The sequence below is a fragment of the Pristiophorus japonicus genome, chromosome 20, assembly GCF_044704955.1.
Source record: "Pristiophorus japonicus isolate sPriJap1 chromosome 20, sPriJap1.hap1, whole genome shotgun sequence".
Lineage (NCBI taxonomy): Eukaryota > Metazoa > Chordata > Chondrichthyes > Pristiophoridae > Pristiophorus > Pristiophorus japonicus.
Genome location: NC_091996.1, coordinates 7,267,231 through 7,287,693, shown reverse-complemented (window position 1 = coordinate 7,287,693; position 20,463 = coordinate 7,267,231). Strand labels below are relative to the sequence as shown.

General features: G+C 46.4%; 1 protein-coding gene across 3 annotated transcripts in view; it reads left to right on the top strand.

Annotated features, from left to right (window-relative positions):
- Positions 1 to 20,463, top strand: part of sh3glb2b (SH3-domain GRB2-like endophilin B2b) — a 128,957-nt gene that overhangs the window by 103,974 nt on the left and 4,520 nt on the right. For 2 of the 3 annotated variants that reach the window (XM_070863720.1, XM_070863719.1), the window contains 2 exons: positions 8,245 to 8,334; positions 16,915 to 17,015. In XM_070863720.1, coding sequence (XP_070719821.1) covers positions 8,245 to 8,334; positions 16,915 to 17,015 — 191 coding nt within the window. Of the gene's footprint in view, positions 1 to 3,200; positions 3,225 to 8,244; positions 8,335 to 16,914; positions 17,016 to 20,463 lie in introns of all 3 variants that reach the window. The other variant, XM_070863718.1, reaches the window with a different exon arrangement.

Here is a 20,463-nt window from a genome sequence, read left to right as displayed (position 1 = left end):
CCCTTCTCTCTCTCGCCCCCCCTTCTCTCTCTCGCCCCCCCTTCTCTCTCTCGCCCCCCCTTCTCTCTCTCGCCCCCCCCCTCTCTCTCTCGGCCCCCCCTCTCTCTCACGCCCCCCTTCTCTCTCTCGCCCCCCCTTCTCTCTCTCTCGCCCCCCCTTCTCTCTCTCTCGCCCCCCCTTCTCTCTCTCTCGCCCCCCCTTCTCTCTCTCTCGCCCCCCCTTCTCTCTCTCTCGCCCCCCTTCTCTCTCTCTCGCCCCCCCTTCTCTCTCTCTCGCCCCCCTTCTCTCTCTCGCTCTCTCTCGCCCCCCTTCTCTCTCTCTCGCCCCCCTTCTCTCTCTCCGCCCCCCCTTCTCTCTCTCTCGCCCCCCCCTTCTCTCTCTCTCGCCCCCCCTTCTCTCTCTCTCGCCCCCCCCTTCTCTCTCTCTCGCCCCCCCCTTCTCTCTCTCTCGCCCCCTTCTCTCTCTCTCGCCCCCCTTCTCTCTCTCTCGCCCCCCCTTCTCTCTCTCTCGCCCCCCCTTCTCTCTCTCTTCGCCCCCCTTCTCTCTCTCTCGCCCCCCCTTCTCTCTCTCGCCCCCCCTTCTCTCTCTCTCGCACCCCCTTCTCTCTCTCTCGCACCCCCTTCTCTCTCTCTCGCACCCCCCTTCTCTCTCTCGCACCCCCTTCTCTCTCTCGCACCCCCCTTCTCTCTCTCGCACCCCCCTTCTCTCTCTCGCACCCCCCTTCTCTCTCTCGCACCCCCCTTCTCTCTCTCGGCCCCCCCTTCTCTCTCTCGGCCCCCCTTCTCTCTCTCGCCCCCCCCTATCGCTTTCTTCCCCCCCCCCTCTCTCTCTCTCTCTCTCTCTCTCGCCATCTCTCTCTGTCGCTCTATCTCTCTCACTTTCTCCCACAGGTCTGGTGGAAGGTTTTGGGGAGTTTGCTTGCAATAGAGTTGCTGAAGAAGGGAGATAAAATGCCACCTTGTTTGTGCACAGCAGCCTGCAAACTAGTGACCATTACCCAGCGCAGGGGCAGAACCTTGCTGGAAGGCGGCAATCTCCCTGCCCTGTTGGAACAGTCCATTGGCCATGCATCGAGCGATGGAGGCAGGAACTTCCACACCTTGCTCACAAGTTTCGGATTTTCACTGATAGAATCACTAAGCAAGATGGTGAAGATCAGTGCTTTTATTTAAAACACACATGTTGTCGAAGAACCTTCACCTCTTTGATTGTTTAAACCAGCCCTTGGTCTGTAGATGGGGTTCTGATCTGGTGCCACCTTGGTGTATGGGGAGAGGTTAATTGCGCTCCTCGCTACATGATGTTCATTGTACTGAACTAGGAGTTCAGGATCTCTGGTTTCTAACTTCCTCGTTCTGTGTGAATATATTTCCACTTTCTCTGCCGGAAGATTTTTCTATGCAGTGCTGTAACTGGTGATTTCAACTAACATTCCTGTAACTTTTCATACTTTAACTGAACAAGTATGAACTGAGTATTCAACAGAAACAGCATGTCACTTTTCCGGGTTTAATAAGAGCAAAATCGACACCCCTGTTTCAAAACTCATTTCCACCCTTCCCACTCGACTGGATAATCCTGCGGGCCAGTTCCCCCGGTTCCCCCAGTGGGCAGGGGGGCCGGTTCCCCCAGTGGGAAGGAGGCTGGTACCCCCGGCGGGCAGGGGGTTGGTAACCCCGGCGGGCTGGCTCCCCCAGTGGGCAGGGGGCGGTACCCCCAGTGGGTAGGGGGCAGGCTCCCCCGGTGGATAAGGGTCATCCTAGCTGGTAGCTCACCTGGCGATTTGTATTGGTGAGCACCAGGGTTTTAGCTGGTTAAACTCCGGCCGTAACCGCCCCCCCCCCCCCCTCCCCCCGCACACACTCGAGGCTCCCGATGCTGTGCCCTGCCAACCTGCGTCTTTGCTTGTCTAGCCCTGGGTAAGTGGAGTGAGCATCCCATCTCAGGCAAGCAGAAACTCCACCTTATAGAATCTTGCCGCACAGGAGGTCGGAGGTCATTCGGCCCACTGTGCCTGTGCTGGCAATTTGAAAGAGCGATCCTATTAATCTTTCCCCCCCCCCCCCCCTGGTTATTGACCTCTCTGCTTATCTTATGACTGTGCGAGAATTTTAAAAGAATTATGATTGCCAGTGGCCAAGCAGAAACCATCTTTGGATTGAATGTTAAATCCATTCAGTTCACAGAGAGGTTAACCAGCATGCTGTGTGGGACTGGAGAATTAACACCAGCAACAATTACACCAAGTGTGAGACCTTCGACAATGAGAACAAAAACAGGCTTCAGTCTTTACCGGTAAATTAATGAATGAATTATTGGGAGAGACACAGCTTTTCCCTCGTCAGTCTATCACTCCAATTCACCGGTCAACGTGACTATGGATTGTGTCGATCATTCCATCCTAACCTGTAAATTGTAGCGAGTGTCTGTTTATAACTACATCACCACCTCCAAGTCACTCGCCATCCTGACTTGGAAGTATATCGGCCGTTCCTTCATCGTCGCTGGGGCAAAGTCCTGGAACTCCCTCCCTCATAGCGCTGTGGGAGCACCTTCACCACACAGACTGCAGCGGTTCAAGAAGGCGGCTCACCACCACCTTCTCAAGGGGCAATTATGGATGGGCAATAAATACCGGCCTTGCTGGCAACGCCCACATCCCATGAACGATTATATAAAAAAAAAATATAAAATAAAAATCTGGACCTTTTGTGATCTGCAGGACTTGGTTCAATTGTAGTCGCTGTTAACTTGATTCATACTTCCATCAGTTCGCTCATACCTTCCTTGTGTCCCATGAAAACCCTTTTCCCAACATGTAAGCTAATGCTGGTTTGTTGGTATCTAAGCCGCCTTTGCTGCTGTTAATCTGCTGTGATAAGTAGTCCTCCTTTGATGACAGCTCTGATCCAGAGGGCACGTCACCAGGCTTTCACTCGGTATTTTGTGTGGGGTAAATTCTCAGGCCAAGGTCTGTGACCCACATCAGACCCTTGGTCGCCCCGATCCTGTTGTCCTCAGTACGAATATGTTTTCTGTTCTTCACCTGTGAGTGTTCCCGACATCGCCTGCATGTTTTGTGTCTGTGTTTGTGTTTGTCACCATGCTCTAACCATTACTCGCATTCAACATCAGTAACTATCAGCTCCTTCCAGTATCAAACACTCATCTCCTTTCTTGTTGCTGTGTGGATTTTGCAGCTCTGGAGTGAGGAGGTGACGAAAGTGAGTACCGAAACAACAGCTCGCTGGAGAAATACCATCGGCACTGGAAAAACGAGGCCGTCGGTTACTTGGTGACTAGTATTGGGGAATTTTTTTTTTTTTAAAACATTAAAAGGTGTTTTACAAGCACACTTCTCTCAAATTGATCAGCGCTAAACTCGTGTTGCTTAAAAGGGCTGTGACTTCCCCCAGCTCGCGATCACAATCTGAGATTATTGCGGCCTCAATTCGATCTCCATCTGCTCCCACTTCCATTTTTTTTTTTACATTCTGGAGCTTCAAACGTGGTGGGGGTTCCTGGCTCCTGTGGCATCCCAGCATGAGTTACCCGCTAGAAAGAGAGAAGGTTTGTGTTAAGTTCAGAATAACTCCACAAGACTGTGTTGTAAACTCAAACTATTGTGACCTTGGTCTCTTTAATGTAACTCCAAAGTGAGGCAGCAGCACGGTGGACTGCCTTTTATACCTGCTTGCCCCAGGGTGCACAGGTGACCCTTGGGTCTCCCACAGGTGTGCCCCCTAGTGGCAAGCCTTACACATTGGTGAGGTTTTGCATACATAACAGTTTGGGTTGTGGAAGGGGTTGTGGATTGAGGGGAGGAGGAGATAAAGCAGAGGAGCGATGGGCCGTTCCAATATGGCAGTTTGCACACACAGTTCAACACCTACCTGGTGTTGCGCCCGGAGTACGGTTAATGGAGGGAGCAGGGAGGGCTAAATGGAAGTGAGATGTGCGATTCTCTTTCAACAATCCATCCCACACAGTGCGGTAAAGCACCTTGGACCCAATACTAAAGAAAACCAGCTCGAGCACTGATTCTACGATCAAAAAAATCTAATCTGACTTGTTTTGTTTTTCATTTTTACATTTTTGAAATTAAATAGCTGTAAAATTCCACTTAAACAGGAGCTGACTGGCTCTGAGCACGCGATGGGGTCAGGTCGGTGGGAGAAAAATGCCTCGATCCCTACCTGTTTAACAGCTTGCTCTGTATTTACCAAGTGACCTACGCTCTAGTCTTTCCATGTCTATTGAGGAGGGGTGGAGGAGAATGTGGAGTTAAAGTTGCAATATATATATTATAGATATATGTGTGTGTGTGTGTGTGTGTGTGTGTATGTATAGCAAACACTCGAGTGACCACTCAGGAATAATTCTATTCTGGCTCAAATTGTTCTGTTGCCGTAACACGTCATGGCCTCTTGCGGTACTGTGTGCGCGAGGTATTGCAGTGAAAATTAAGTCTTGGAGGTTCTATTCCTGCTACACAGCTCCTCGGGAACTGACTGCTGTCCATTTAAGTGCTATTTTGTAAATCCAGAAGATTTGCCTGAAAGATAAATTTAAGACATGCGAATTTGTGGTTTAAAAACCGCTGATGGTGATCATCTGTTTAGGAAAACAACTAATATCCTTTACATCAAAGGCAACACAAAAAAAAAACACGTCCCATTTTCCCGAGGGTATATATTGCACCTTTATCAACAACTCCTTCCTGGGTATTGCTCAGTGCATCTGCAGCAATATCTTTTAATCATTTGTTTGATTTAACCACGCATGGAATAATGATTATTCTAGAAAATGACAGAGATATGTTGGCGGTATAGCTCGGACTCTGGTGATTTGGAGACCGGGCCTGATACCAGCACTCCAATCCTGTTTATCCCTTTTCTAACCCTCGCACAGTCGGTCCTCTGGAGTGAGACACAATTTCTGCAGCCGGCTCCACCTTGTGTTGGATTCTGTTTTTCAAACCCCAATTAAAGGGATAGCCTGGATCTTGGGGCATATTCTTTCATTTTCTAATTTTAAATCGAAGTCCTTGTTGTGTTAATGTGTTTCCTGGTTTCTGAGAGATGGGGGAGTGGGGTGGGTCATTTATTTTTTTTTTAAATCCGGTCTCTGATGCAATGTTCCCTTTAAGCTGTGCGGCTGCTCTGCGCTCTGGAGGTCCCGTGCAGCCCGTGAGTCGGCTTCTAAATAGAAAAACAACGCGTGCGCGGAATTTTGAATGGAACTATTAAAGGGGCCACGCGGGCCAAAAAAAAAAAATTGGAGGGAACATTGCTTGAATGATCTTTGGAATGGAATACCCTTTCGCACATTTTTCAGCCTGTTTTTTTTTTTGTATTAACGGCAGCGTGATTCTGATTTTTCTTTCCCTCTCGATTGGCCGTCAGGAATAATCGGATTTATGTCCCCAGTTTTAGCCCTTTGCACCGGTCAGAATTATCCACTGATTCTATTGCATTAAATTGTAATAAATTGATTGCAACATGCCTCGGCCCAATCTCTAAAACTCAGTGTAATTGCTTTGTCTAATATCAGGGAATGTTGGTGCATGTTTTTTTAATATTGGGCCGGGTGGAGGTTTGAACAAAGGTATGAATTATTGGTGATTCAATGTTAACCTATTGTACAATTGTTGGAATGTGTTACTGCCTCACCTCTGACTGTCTAATGCAATGTCTCTCTAAAAACAGGGTATGTGTTTTTTTAAACCTTTTTGGTTGTACATTTTAAAGCGAACATATTTTTCTTAATGATCAACTGTGGTTATACTTGTCTCTGTTTAACTAACTAACTAGCCGGTAAATGTAATCTGTTAACTTTGTGCAGCGCCCCCTGGGGGCCTTAGCTGGAACTGTAGCAGCTGGTGATGGGCTGCTGTGGGGCAATAGGGCCATTTTACCAGCACAACTCTTGACACCAAAGCAGGTGTGAAATTGGTGACTGAACAGTCTTCCTGATCATACGCACAATAATAAGGAGCAGGAGTCAGCCTTCGGCCCCTCAAGCTTGCTCCGCCATTCAATAAGATCATGGCTGATTTTCGACCTCAACTCCACTTTCCCACTCGATCTCCATAATCCCTCGATTCCCCTGGGCTCCAAAAATCTATCTATCTCTGTCTTGAATATACTCAAAGGCTGAGCCTCCACAGCCCTCTGGGGTAGAGAATTCCAAAGATTCACCACCCTCTGAGTGAAGAAATTCCTCCTCTTCTCAGTCCTAAATGGCCGACCCCTTATTCTGAGACTGTGACCCCTAGATCTAGACACTCCAGCCAGGAGGAAATAACCTCTCGGCATCTACCCTGTCAATCCGCCTCAAAATCTTGTATGTTGCAATGAGATCACCTCTCATTCTTCTAAACTCCAGAGAGTATCGGCCCAATATACTCAACATGAAATTGACGGGCAGAAATAGACCAGCTGGTTGGTCAAGTCTGTCCCACACTCCTGATGGCCAGCACCAGACACTTCCTCCCTTCCAAATGTAGTTCTGGTTCTTACACTGTAGCTTTATTGTTCTTCTTCAAAATGACACAGTATATTCCCGAGTTGCCAAAGGAATGGTTTAGAAGCCCAATGCCTATCTCCTTAAAGTCCAGTATATTCCCTGAGGTCCGTGTAACATTCCCAATTCACAAACCCATGTATTTAATGTGTTTGACCCACCACCGCCATAAACACACATGTCTGACGTGACCCAAACACTGCATGCAATGGTGTACACTGACACACGTGGAGAGATCTCGAGCCCAATGTGCCAGTGCCCTCCACCCCATGCTAGAATATGGACAATGAGCTCCTATAACGTGTAGCTGTTTTGTATAATTCAGTAGAAAGGGGCGGAGCTTACGGCAGGACCTCCGGCCAACAGAGTCTATTTACTCAGCAAACGGTCTACAGAGTCGAATTGAACCGAGCTCGTGACCGAAACTACAGCAAAGTCTCCCGATAAAAGCAGGATTATTTCTCCTGCATCATGAGTGGAGGATTGTTCCAAATTCTGTGGGTAAAATCAATCCGTCACTTACAGCAGTGCGGGCTCCAGGTGTGATAGACGGGGGAAATCGCCCAACCATCTTCATTCTGGGCCGGGACTTGTGGTGTCGGCCAATCCAGTAAGCTGCTGTCCTCGGTCTCCAGCGCACGAACTATTCCCTGACCTCCCACCCTACTGTGCTCCTGTTCGTTCCCCTCTGGAATTCTCTCTGTTGCCCGTGTTTGTGTAACCTCGCATTTTATTTTTGACGTTTAGACCGCCGCGAGGGATGGGCTTCAAGGTGGTTCAGTGCGTGTAGAGGCAATCATAAACCACCCACCATGCAATCCATGGTAGTCATTAGCAACCAGTTAGCTGATCGTCTTGAGTTGGTATTTGTAAAATATATTTATAATGCAAATAGAATCACTTTATTTTAATTTATATATTTCAGATAACAAACGAACTGAAGCAGTGCAGCATTACGTATATTTTTTATATATGTTCATGGTTGCACCAAGTCAATAGACCACCTTGAAGTCATGAAGACTACATAAGGACATTAGATAGTAGCTGGGTTTCGGGTGTGTGGGGGGAGGGTAGACATTGGTCGAACGTATTCAGCGGTGGCGTGACCTTGTGTAACAGTAACTCTCCGGGTGGTGCAGTGAATGGCCCAGTGCCGTACTTTATGCTGCTCTGGTTCCTTACTGGCTCTGTTGAAACTCTGACCAGGTTTTACCAGACACTCAGACAGTGTCGTCGCTGCACAGTATTGCTCTGGAAAGATCTGGGCGGTGAATGTGCGCACTGCACGCGTCCGTGACTGTGTATGTTTTACACACCCTTGAGCCATCTCCACATGATGATCGTGGACTAGATGAGGGAGCCATCTGTAGGAATCCCTTTCACGGAGATAGCCCAACCCAGCTGGCCCACCAGCGCTAATTGCGGTGGTTTCGAGGGACTCAAACCCATCATGAAGATCAGCCAATCCTGATGGTTTTGAGTTGCTGCTGGATCATTCGTCTAGACACTGAGCACCTGACTGTACCAAAGTGAACCATCTGGATAAAGGTATTCCGGTTTTTGGAAACTGTGGGTCATGCACTGGTTTGTATCAGCGGTTGTGTGAACTGTTTGCCGATCACCGTGTTGATATACGCCTTTATTCCAGTTTCACCTTTTGCCACTCCTTCCTCTCTCCCTCTTTCCTCTTCCCCTTCCCCCCACCCTTTGTATTTGCAGGCGGAGCAAGAGTTACGACTGGCTCAGACGGAGTTTGACCGGCAGGCCGAGGTCACCAGATTACTGCTGGAGGGGATCAGTAGCACTCACGTATGTTGCCACTTCAGCCATCTGGCCGTGTCTGTAACAGTTCATAACAAGTGCTAGACCTCCTACCAGCGAGCAAGCCTAATTGAATGGTTTCCACCAAATCCAACCCCATCCCGCCACCTCCCCCCCCCCCCCCCCCCCAAAGTCTTCGGCACCAGTAGAGTTACATTGAATGTACAAATGTACAGCACAGAAACAGCCATGCCGATGTTTATGCTCCATACCAGCCTCCTCCACCCCCTCGTCATCTCACCCCATCAGCATAACCCATTCCTTTCTCCCTCATGTGTTTATCTCCATCCATCATATCATAGGCAGTCCCTCGGAATCGAGGAAGACTTGCTTCCACTCTTAAAATGAGTCCTTAGGTGTGGCTGAACAGTCCAATACGGGAACCACGGACCCTGTCGCAGGTGGGACAGACAGTCGTTGAGGGAAAGGGTGGGTGGGACAAACATAGAAACATAGAAAATAGGTGCAGGAGAAGGCCATTCGGCCCTTCGAGCCTGCACCACCATTCAATAAGATCATGGCTGATCATTCCTTCAGTACCCCTTTCCTGCTTTCTCTCCATGCCCCTTGATCACTTTAGCCGTAAGGGCCATATCTAACTCCCTCTTGAATATATCCAATGAACTGGCATCAACAATGCTCTGCGGCAGGGAATTCCACAGGTTAACAACTCTCTGAGTGAAGAAGTTTCTCCTCATCTCAGTCCTAAATGGCCTGCCCCTTATCCTAAGACTGTGTCCCCTGGTCCTGGACTTCCCCAAAATCGGAAACATTCTTCCCGCATCTAACCTGTCCAGTCCTGTCAGAATCTTATATGTTTCTATGAGATCCCCTCTCATCCTTCTAAACTCCAGTGAATAAAGGCCCAGTTGATCCAGTCTCTCCTCATATGTCAGTCCAGCCATCCCTGGAATCAGTCTGGTGAACCTTCGCTGCACTCCCTCAATAGCAAGAACATCCTTCCTCAGATTAGGAGACCAAAACTGGACACAATATTCCAGGTGGGGCCTCACCAAGGCCCTGTACAACTGCAGTAAGACCTCCCTGCTCCTATACTCAAATCCCCTAGCTATGAAGGCCAACATACCATTTGCCGCCTTCACCGCCTGCTGTACCTGCATGCCAACTTTCAATGTTTGCTGCATGCTTTTTCCGCTGCCTGCGTTTGTTTTCTGCATGCACTCGGCGATGAGACTCGAGGTGCTCCGCGCCCTCCCGGATGCACTTCCTCTACTTAGGGCGGTCTTTGGCCAGGGACTCCCAGGTGGCAGTGGGGATGTTGCACTTTATGGCGAGTTCCACATTCTCGCCACTCTCCGGGTAAAGATGTTTCTCCCGAATTCCCTATTGGATTTATTAGTGGTCATCTATTTATGTCCCCTAGTCCTGGTCTTCCCCCACAGAGCGAAACATCTTCTCTGCATCGACCCTATCGAACATTTTCATCATTTTAAAGACCTCTATCAGGTCACTGCACAGCCTTCTAGAGAAACGAGCCCCAGCTCGATCAGTCTTTCCTGATGGTTATAATGAATGTTCCCTTTAAGCTATGGGCCACGGAACCTAAAAAGCACGGGGAGCATTGGTTATTAACTTTTTATGGTAAATATTAATGAGGAAAATCTTCATTTAACTAAGTTTAATATCATCAGTATTGCTAAGTGGTGATCCTGTAATTAGGGATGGGGAGGTTTGGGATGCTCAGTACTATTTGAGTCTGATATAACAGTGACCTCAAAGCTCACTGGAAGCATGTGGAGCTACAGAAACACAAAGAAGTTCTAACACAGAAACAGGCCGTTGGGCCCAGCCAGTTCATGTTGTTTACCGTTCCACGCGAGCAAACAGTCCTAAGCATATTTACCCGCCATGTTCTCATATCCCTCCATCCCCTTTTTTCTTTTGTCCACCTCTCCAATCTAATTTTGAATGCTAGCATCATTTCTGTCTTGACCGTTAACGCTGGAAATAAATTCCACAGCCTCACAACTTTACACCGCTTTTTTTTTTGTTTTCCCCATCCTCTTTTCTAAATCTAATAAAATCATAAGCAGGAGTCGGCCATTTGGCCCTTCGAGCCTGCTCCGCCATTCAATGAGATCATGGCTGATGATCTGCCTCAACTCCACTTTCCCACCTGATCCCCATATCCCTTGATTCCCTTCGTGTGCAAAAATCTATCAATCTCTGCCTTGAATATACTCAAAGACTGAGCCTCCACATCCCTCTGGGGGAGAGAATTTCAGAGATTCACCACCCTCTGAGTGAAGAAGTTTCTCCTCATCTCAGTCCTAAATGGCCAACCCCTTATTCTGAGACTGTGTCCCCTGGTTCTAGATTCCCCAGCCAGGGGAAACAGTTCCTCGGCATTAACCCTGTCAAGGTGCTTAGGAATTTTATATGTTTCAATTGGAACATCTTTCCTTGTAAACTCTAGAGAATATAGGCTTAGTCTACTCCATCTCTCCTCATAGGACAATCCCCCTATCCCAGGAATCAGTTTGGTGAACCTTTGTTGCACTCCCTCTAATGGCAAGTATATCCTTCCTTGGGTGAGGAGACCAAAACTGTACACAATACTCCAGGTGTGGTCTCACCAGGGCAATCCCCCCATCCCAGGAACCACTCTAGTGAACCTTCGTTACACTCCCTCTAAAGCAAGTATATCTTTCCTCATCAATCATCGAACCTTACACCACAGAAGGAGGCCATTCAGCCCATCGTGCCTGTGTCGATTCTTTGAAAGAGCTATCCAATCAGTCCCACTCCCCTGCTCTTAGGCCATAGTCTTACACTTGTTTTTTCCTTTTCAAGTAATTCCCTTTTGAAAGTTACTATTGAATCTGCTTCCACCGCCCTTTCAGGCAGCGCGATTCAGTTCACAATAACTCGCTGCGTGAAAAGATTTTTCCTCATCTCCTATCTGGTTCTTGACAATTATCTTAAATCTGTGTCCTATGGTTTCTGGCTCTCCTGCCAGTTGAAACAGTTTCTCCCAATCTACCCCATCATTCATAATTTTGAACACCTCTAGTAAATCTCCCCTTAACCTTCAAAGGAGAACAACCCCAGCTGCTCCAGTCTCTCCACATAACTGCAGTCTCTCATCCCTGGTACCATTTTAGTAAATCTCCTCTGCACCCTCTCCAAGGCCTTGACATCCTTCCTAAAGTGTGATGCCCAGAATTGGACACAACACTCCAGCTGAGGCCTAACCAGTGGTGCACAAAATTTTAGCATAACTTTCTTGCTTTTGTGCTCTCTGTCTCTATTTATAAAGCCAAGGTTCCCATATATATTTTTCAACTTGCCATCTTCAAAGATTTGTATACGTAGACCTTCGGGTCTCTCCGTTCTGAACCTCTTTTAAAATTGTGCTATTTATTTCATATTACCTCTCCTCATTCTTCCAAAATAAGAACATAACATAAGAACATAAGAAATAGGAACAGGAGTAGGCCATACGGCCCCTCGAGCCTGCTCTGCCATTCAATAAGATCATGGCTGATCTGATCATGAACTCGGCTCCACTTCCCTGCCCGCTCCCCATAACCCCTTATCCCTTATCCCTTTATCGTTTAAGAAACTGTCTATTTCTGTCTTAAATTTATTCACTATCCCAGTTTCCACAGCTCTCTGAGGCAGCGAATTCCACAAATTTACAACCCTCAGAGAAGAAATTTCTCCTCATCTCTGTTTTAAATGGGCAGCCCCTTATTCTAAGATCATACCCTCTAGTTCTAGTCTCCCCCATCAGTGGAAACATCCTCTCTGCATCCACCTTGTCAAGCCCCCTCATAATCTTATACGTTTCGATAAGATCACCTCTCATTTTTCTAAATTCCAATGAGTAGAGGTCCAACCTACTCGACCTTTCCTCATAAGTCAACCCCCTCATCTCCGGAATCAACGTAGTGAACCTTCTCTAAACTGCCTCCAAAGCAAGTATATCCTTTCGTAAATATGGAAACCAAAACTGCACGCAGTATTCCAGGTGTGGCCTCACCAATACCTTGTATAGCTCTAACAAGACTTCCCTGCTTTTATACTCCATTCCCTTTGCAATAAAGGCCAAGATTCCATTGCAATCTTTGCAATCTTTCTCCATTTAAATAATAACTTGCTCTTTGATTTTTTTCTGCCAAAGTGCATGACCTCACACTTTCCAACATTATACTCCATCTGCCAAATTTTTGCCCACTCACTTAGCCTGTCTATGTCCTTTTGCAGATTTTGTGTGTCCTCCTCACACATTGCTTTTCCTCCCAGCTTTGTAGCGTCAGCAAACTTGGCTACGTTACACTCGGTCCCTTCTTCCAAGTTGTTAATATAGATTGTAAATAGTTGGGGTCCCAGCACTGAACCCTGCGGCACCCCACTAGTTAATGCATCATTTCTCTCTGTCAAATTTCATCTGCCCATTTCCCCAGTCTGTCTGTGTCCTCCTCACTGTTAACTACAAATCCGACTTTTGTGTCATCTGCAAACTTTGAAATTATGCCCAGTCCACCCAAGTCCAGGTCATTAATATATATCAAAAAGAGAAGTGCTCCCAACACTGCCCTCTGGGGGTCAGCACTGCACACTTCCCTTGGTTTGATGGGGCTTTATTAGAGGTTCTCTCGGATACGGACTTGGTACGGTGGTATGATGTGCTGCTGCACCTGATGTGATGATATCATCTCTGTATTAAGAACATAAGAAATAGGAGCAGGAGTAGGCCACCTGACCCCTTGAGCCTGCTCTGCCATCCAATAAAGATCATGGCTGATCTGATGATGGGCTCAACTCCACTTCCCTGCCCGCTCCCCATAACCCTTTTTTTCCTTATCGCTCAAAAATCTGTCTATCTCCGCCTTAAATATACTCAATGACCCAGCCTCCACAGCTCTCTGGGGCAGAGAATTCCATAGATTTACAACCCTCTGAGAGAAGAAATTCCTCCTCATCTCAGTTTTAAATGGACGGCCCCTTATTCTAAAACTATGTCCCCTAGTTTTAGTTTCCCCCATGAGTGGAAATATCCTCTCTGCATCCACCTGTCAAGCCCCCTCATTATCTTGTATGTTTCGATAAGATCACCTCATTTTTCTGAACTCCAATGAGTATAGGCCTAACCTACTCAACCTATCTTCATAAGTCAACCCCCTCATCCCCAGAATCAACCTGGTGAACCTTCTCTGAACAGCCTTTAATGCAAGTATATCCTTCCTTAAATACGGAGACCAAAACTGTATGCAGTACTCTAGGTGTGGCCTCACCAATACCCTGTATTGTAGCAGGACTTCTCTGCTTTTATACTCCATCCCCCTTGCAATAAAGGCCAACATTCCATTTGCCTTCCTGAATACTTGCTATACCTGCAAACTAACTTTGTGTTTCATGCACAAGGACCCCCAGTTCCTGTACTGCAGCACTTTACAATTTTTCCCCATTTAAATTATAATTTGCTTTTCTATTATTTTTGCCAAAGTGGATAACCTCACATTTTCCCACATTATACTCCATCTGTCAAATTTTTGCCCACTCATTTAGCCTGTCTATATCCCTTTGCAGATTTCTTGTGTCCTCAAATAATTTGCTCTCCTACCTGTCTTTGTATCATCAGCAAACTTGGCTACATTACACTCTGTCCCTTCATCCAAGTCATAGATTGTAAATAGTTGATGACCCAGCACCGATCCCTGTGGCACCCCACTAGTTACTGTTTGCCAACCGGGAAATGACCCGTTTATCCCGTCTTTGTTTTCTGTTAGTTAGCCAATCCTCTATCCATGCTAATATATTACCCCCAACCCCGTGAACTTTTATCTTGTGCAGTAATCTTTTATGTGGCACCTTATCGAATGCCTTCTGGAAATCCAAATACACCACATCCACTGGTTCCCCCTTATCCACTCTGCTCACTACATCCTCAAAGAACTCCAGCAAATTTGTCAAACATGATTTCCCTTTCATAAAACCGCGCTGACTCTGCTTGATTGAATTATGCTTTTCCAAATGTCCCGCTACTGCTTCCTTAATAATGGACTCCAGCATTTTCCCAACGACAGATGTTAGGCTAACTGGTCTATAGTTTTCTGCTTTTTGTCTGCCTCCTTTTTTAAATAGGGGCGTTACATTTGCGGTTTTCCAATCCGCTGGGACCTCCCCAGAATCCAGGGAATTTTGGTGGATTACAACCAATGCATCCACTATCTCTGCAGCCACTTCTTTTAAGACTCTAGGATGCAAGCCATCGGGTCCAGGGGACTTGTCCGCCTTTAGTCCCATTATTTTACCGAGTACTACTTCATTAGCGATAGTGATTGCATTTAGTTTCTCCCTCCCTATAGCCCCTTGATTATCCACTATTGGGATGTTTTTAGTGTCTTCTACCATGAAGACCGATACAAAATATTTGTTCAATGTCTCTGCCATTTCCCTGTTCCCCATTATTAATTCCCCAGTCTCATCCTCTAGGGTATCAACATTTACTTTAGCCACTCTTTTCCTTTTTATGTACTTATAGAAACTCTTACTATCTGTTTTTATATTTCGTGCTAGTTTACTCTCATAATCTATCTTCGCTCTCTATCACTTTTTTAGTTGTTCTTGTCTGGTTTTTAAAAGTTTCCCAATCCTCTGGCCTCTCACTTGTCTTGGCCACATTGTATGCCCTTGCTTTCAATTTGATACCATTTCTTATTTCCTTAGTTAGTCACGGATGGTTATCCCTTCTCTTACAGTCTTTTCTTCTCATTGGGATATATTTTTGTTGCAAGTTATGAAATATCTCCTTAAATGTCTGCCACTGATCATCAGCCGTTCCATACTTTAATCTATTTTCCCAATACACTTTAGCCAACTCTGCCCTCATACCTTTGTAGTCTTTATTTAAGCTTAGGACACTGATTTGAGATCCAACTTTCTCACCCTCAAACTAAATTTGAAATTCAAACATGTTATGATCACATATTCCTACAGGATTTATCTGTCTATTTTCTATGTTTCTATGATCATTTACTACGAGATCATTTATTAATCCTGTCTCATTACAGATCTAAGTTAGCCTGCTCCCTGATTGGTTCTGCAAAGTACTGTTCAAGGAAACTATCCCGGATACACTCTATGAACTCTTGCTCAAGACTACCCTGGCCAATTTGCTTTGTCCAATCAATATGAAGGTTAAAATCGCCCATGATTATTGACGTTCCTTTATTACAAGCCTCCATTATTTCTTGATTTATACTCCATCCAACAGTGTAGCTACTGTTAGGGGGCCTATAGACCAGCGACTTTTTCCCCTTATTATTCCTTATCTCCACCCAAACTGATTCAACATCTTGATCTTCTGAGCCAATATTGTTTCTCACTAATGCACTGATCTCATCCTTTATTAACAGTGCTACCCCACCTCCTTTTCCTTTCTGTCTGTCCTTCCAAATTGTCAAATACCCCTGACTATTTAGTTCCCAGTCCTGGTCACCTTGCAACCACATCTCTGTAATGGCAATCAGATCATACCCATTTGTAACTATATGTGCCATCAACTGACCTATTTTGTTACGAATGCTACATGCATTCAGATAAAGAGCTTTTAAATTTGATTTTTTTTTTAACCATTTTTTCCTGTTTGACCCCACTTTCTGACTCACCTTTATGTTTATACATTCTGTCCCTTCCTGGCACGCTCTGGTTTTCATTTCCCCCAGTGCTACCCTGCTCTATTGCCTTCTCCTTATTCTGACGCTCCCCATCGATCAGGAAAGAAAGAGTTAACCAGCAATACGGTTAGGGCGCTCGCCGATTTAATTGCGGAAATGTTAAAGGAATGTGCCGGTGTACCTGAAATGATGGTAATTTTTGAAAGCAATGCTATCGGCAGTTTGTCGCTTTGTGCTCTCCAGGACCCCTTGCCGCCGATGGGACCAATGTCCCGTCTAAGCTGCGTGCGCGACCACGCAATAATCTGCACGATCCTGCGCAGGCCGCTCACAAGCATGTCCACCTGAAATATTGCGCATGCGCAGACATTTAAAAGAACGGCGCATTGAAATAAAATAGGCAACAAAGACAATTTAGAGGGAACACTGGCTGTGGGACCCACTGAATTAAAGAGTACCAGGAATTTTTTTTCCAGTCACGGGATGTGGGCATTGTTGGCAATGCCAGCATTTATTGCCCATCCCTAATTGCCCTTGAGAAGGTGGTGACCCGCCGCCTTGAATTATCGAGTAGCCAGTTGGTTAATGGCGTTTCTAACATTCCTGATGCTGCTGCTTTTGAAATTCTACTTCTGGGCAAAATCAGAATAGCATTTTTTTTCCATTTTGAGAGAGGACTCTCCTCTCACTTCCAGATTCAGCTGGTCACGACCCAGTCCTGTGCTTCACGAGTAGGAGGGTTATGTTGCCATTATGAGATTTTAGTTAATTAACTGAAGAGGGCGGGGGGGGGGGGGGGGGGTGGGGGGGGGGGGGTTTGTGTTTGGAACCAGGAGCCAGTTGGCTAGGAAGCTTTGTTCATTTGAATAATTCCGAGTTTCGGATCGTGGTTTTTAAGAGAATGAAACTGTTCTTCTTGCAGACTAACCACCTCCGCTGCCTGCATGAGTTTGTGGAGGCACAGGCCACATACTATGCCCAGTGTTATCAGTATACATTGGACCTGCAGAAACTGTTGGGCAGGTAAGGAACTGGTGAAGCAGTGAATGAAATGTCTCGAAATACTCCGCCTGTCTTATGTTGGACTCGTGCATTTACAGGTGGTGTTTGCAAAGATTTGGTCTCGGAGACCCTGCATTGTCTTGTATGGAACATAGGAAATGGGGTACTATGTATGGGGTACCGTGGTTAGTGGATACTGGTCTAGTATTCCTGGACTAATGATCCAGAGATATGAGTTCAAATCCCACAACATCAGCTGGAAAATTTTAATTCAATGAATTAAATAAATCTGGAATAAAAAGCTCGGGGTGGAAATTGGGTCGTGCTGTTTTTGAGGCGATGTCACTAGCTGTATGCTGATTTTACCGCCGGTCGTTAAGCACAGCCTCAAAGTCCTAAATTCAGTTTTCACGCCCAAAGAGGAGAGAGCAGCACTAAAAAGTGGCATTGCACACTCTCCCTCGGGCAGGAGCTCAGGAGGCCGACAGAATTTCCCGACGGGAGGCTAGGAAAAAAACGGGAAGAAAAAAATAAAGAACTAAAACTTCTCCGATACACACACACACTTCCTCCCCCCCCCCCTCTTTAAAAACTAATGAAAACATGCAGAAATAAATAAAAAGGAAAACTTACTTTCCTTTCTGGGCGATTCCGCCCGAGATCCACTCTTTTCCGACAACTTTTTCCTGGCTGTACGGCAGCCGAACAAAGCAGATGTCGCGACAGAGGCGTCCAAGAGGCGTTGTTACACGCTGGATGACGTCACCAAAGAGCCGACAGAATCTAGGTCAAGGCGATGACGCCGCTTACTGACAACGGTCGGACTTTGCTGCCCATTAGTCGCCGGCCACACACGGTAACGGACACCGTACAAAACCCAATTTCGATCCCCTAGCGTCAGTAATGGTGACCGCGAAACTGCCGGATTGTCGTAAAAAACCCATCTGGTTCACTAATGTCCTTTTAGGGAAGGAAATCTGCCGCCCTTACCCGGTCTGGCCTCTGTGTGACTCCAGTCTCACACCAACGCGATTGACTCTTAACTGCCCTCCTGAAGTGGCCTCACAAGACACTCAGTTGCACCAACAGGCAACCAGGGGATGGGTAATAAATGCCAGCCTTGCCAGCGACAGCATGACAACTATCCTGTGAATGAATCATAGACTAGTACAGCACCGGAGGCATTCGGCCCATCGAGTCTGCGCCGGCTCTTTCAAAGAGCAACCCAGTTAGTCCCACTTCCCCGCTCTTTCCCCTTATCCCTGCAGTTTGTTCTCCTTTAAGTATTTATCCAATTCCCTTTTCAAGGCGACTATTGACTGTACCTACCACCCTATCAGGCAGTGCATTCCAGATCCCAATCACTCATTGCGTAAAAAGGTTTTTCCTCGTGTCATCTCTGGTTCTTTCAACACTCGCCTTAAATCTGTGCCCTCTGGTTAAGAAAGAGTGCTGCTTGCAACTCTTTCGGAGTAAACAAAATAAACATTAATTCAAGTGCCCCACCGATTTGGGGGACGCTCCAAACACTTGTCGACTGCCCTTTTTTCCTTTTTTCTTCTGTGTTTTTTTGGGGTTTTAAAAGCATAAATTATTACAAGTGCCCCCTATAAAAGGGGAGGGAGACACTAAAACCGGCAGTTAAAACAAATTAAACTTTAAAACATATAAAATCAAATTAAAATTTGGTTGCCGGGGGTGACGATGCACTCCAGTCCCTCCGGCGCCCACCTACTGCGGAAGGCCGCGAGCATACACCGGTGGACACCGCGTGTAGAGTGCTGCTTACAAACTGTGATACAGTGAACAGCATCCATGGCAATTAATGAATAGAAATTGTTATACCACACTAAATAACCAGTGATTGGAGCAACAAGTATTTTCATCTTTGGTAATTGGCCCATAAGTAATCAGCACATTCAAAATAAGTGAGTGGCTCTCTCTCTGAATCTCTCCCTCTCTGAATCTCTCTGTCTCTGTGTTTCTCTCCCTCGTCCCCCTCTCTTCCTCTCTCCCTCTCTCCCTCTCCCCCTCTCTCCCTCTCTCCCTCTGTCTGTCTATCTCTCCCTTTCTGTGCCTCTGTCTCTCTCTTTCTCTCCCCACTCTCCCCTCTCCTCCCTCTCTCTCTCTGAATCTCTCCCCCTCTCTACCTCCTCTTTCTCTCTCACATTCTCTCTTAGTCTGTGCCTCTGTCTCTCTCTCCTCTTTCACTCTCTCCAGCTCGTTGTGTCTGTCTGTCTCTCTCTCCCTCTCTCTATTTGTGTAACACAGATTTGAAGGGTGAGAATGATTCCGGTGACTAAAAAAACACGATAGTTTACGGAAAATCTTTGTAATCCTGAGCCAACGAAATGGGTTGAAGAGGGAACTTGCTGGAAGATTGAGCTTAAAGTGCGGCGGGACAGCGGCCGGTTCGATCCTCTGGTGCTGCGCGAGTATTGTGGATTCACAATGTCCAGCTGCGTGTCCTATTAAAGGGAGACTGTTCCTTAAATATCTTTATATTATAACCACATTATGATTTTCATTCCATGCTTTCAGCTCCAATGGAGAAATGTAAGTATAAATCGTGGGCTTATGGTGTGAATGCTTCATCTGTTCAAAACTCCTGTTTATGTTGACTTTAAAGGGATATCAACAACAACTTGCATTTATATAGCGCCTTTACCATAGTAAAACATCCCAAGGTGCTTCACGGGAGTGTTTATAAGACAAAACAAAATTTGACACCAAGCCACACAAGAAGAAATTAGCGCAGGTGACCAAAAGCTTGGTCAAAGAGCTATGTTTTAAGGAGTGTCTTAAAGAAGGAAGGAGAGATGGAGAGGTTTAGGCAGGGAGTTCCAGAGCTTGGGGCCCAGGCAACAGAAGGCACGGCCACCGATGGTTGAGTGATTATAATCAGGGATGCTCAAAAGGTCAGAATTAGAGGTGCTGTATGAAACAAAATCTTTGTCACGTGCAGTTGGAGTTGGGTATTATGAGCCACAAAGGGACATCGATAGGTTAAGTCAATGGGCGAAACTGTGGCAGACGGAGTTCACTGTGGACACGTGTGAGGTCATCCACTTTGGACCTAAGATTGATCAGAGTATTTTCTAAATGGTGAGAAGCTCGGAATGTGGAGGAGCCGAGAGATTGAGGGGTCCGTTTACAAAAGGTAGTGGACAGGTATGAAAATTAATTAAAAATGGGATGTTGGCCTTAATCTCAAGGGGGCTGGAATACAAAGGGGAGCAAGTTATGTTGTAGTTTATATAAAGCTCGGGTCAGACCCCGCCCTGCAGTAACTGTGTTCAGTTCTGGGCCCCGCCCCTCAGGAAGGATATATCGGTCTCGGAGGGGGAACACCGCAGATTCACCAGAATGATACCGGGGCTAAAAGGGTTAAATTATGAGGACAGGTTGCAGAGACTGGGCTTGTATTCCCTCGAATGTAGAGGACTAAGGGGTGATCTAATCAAGGTGT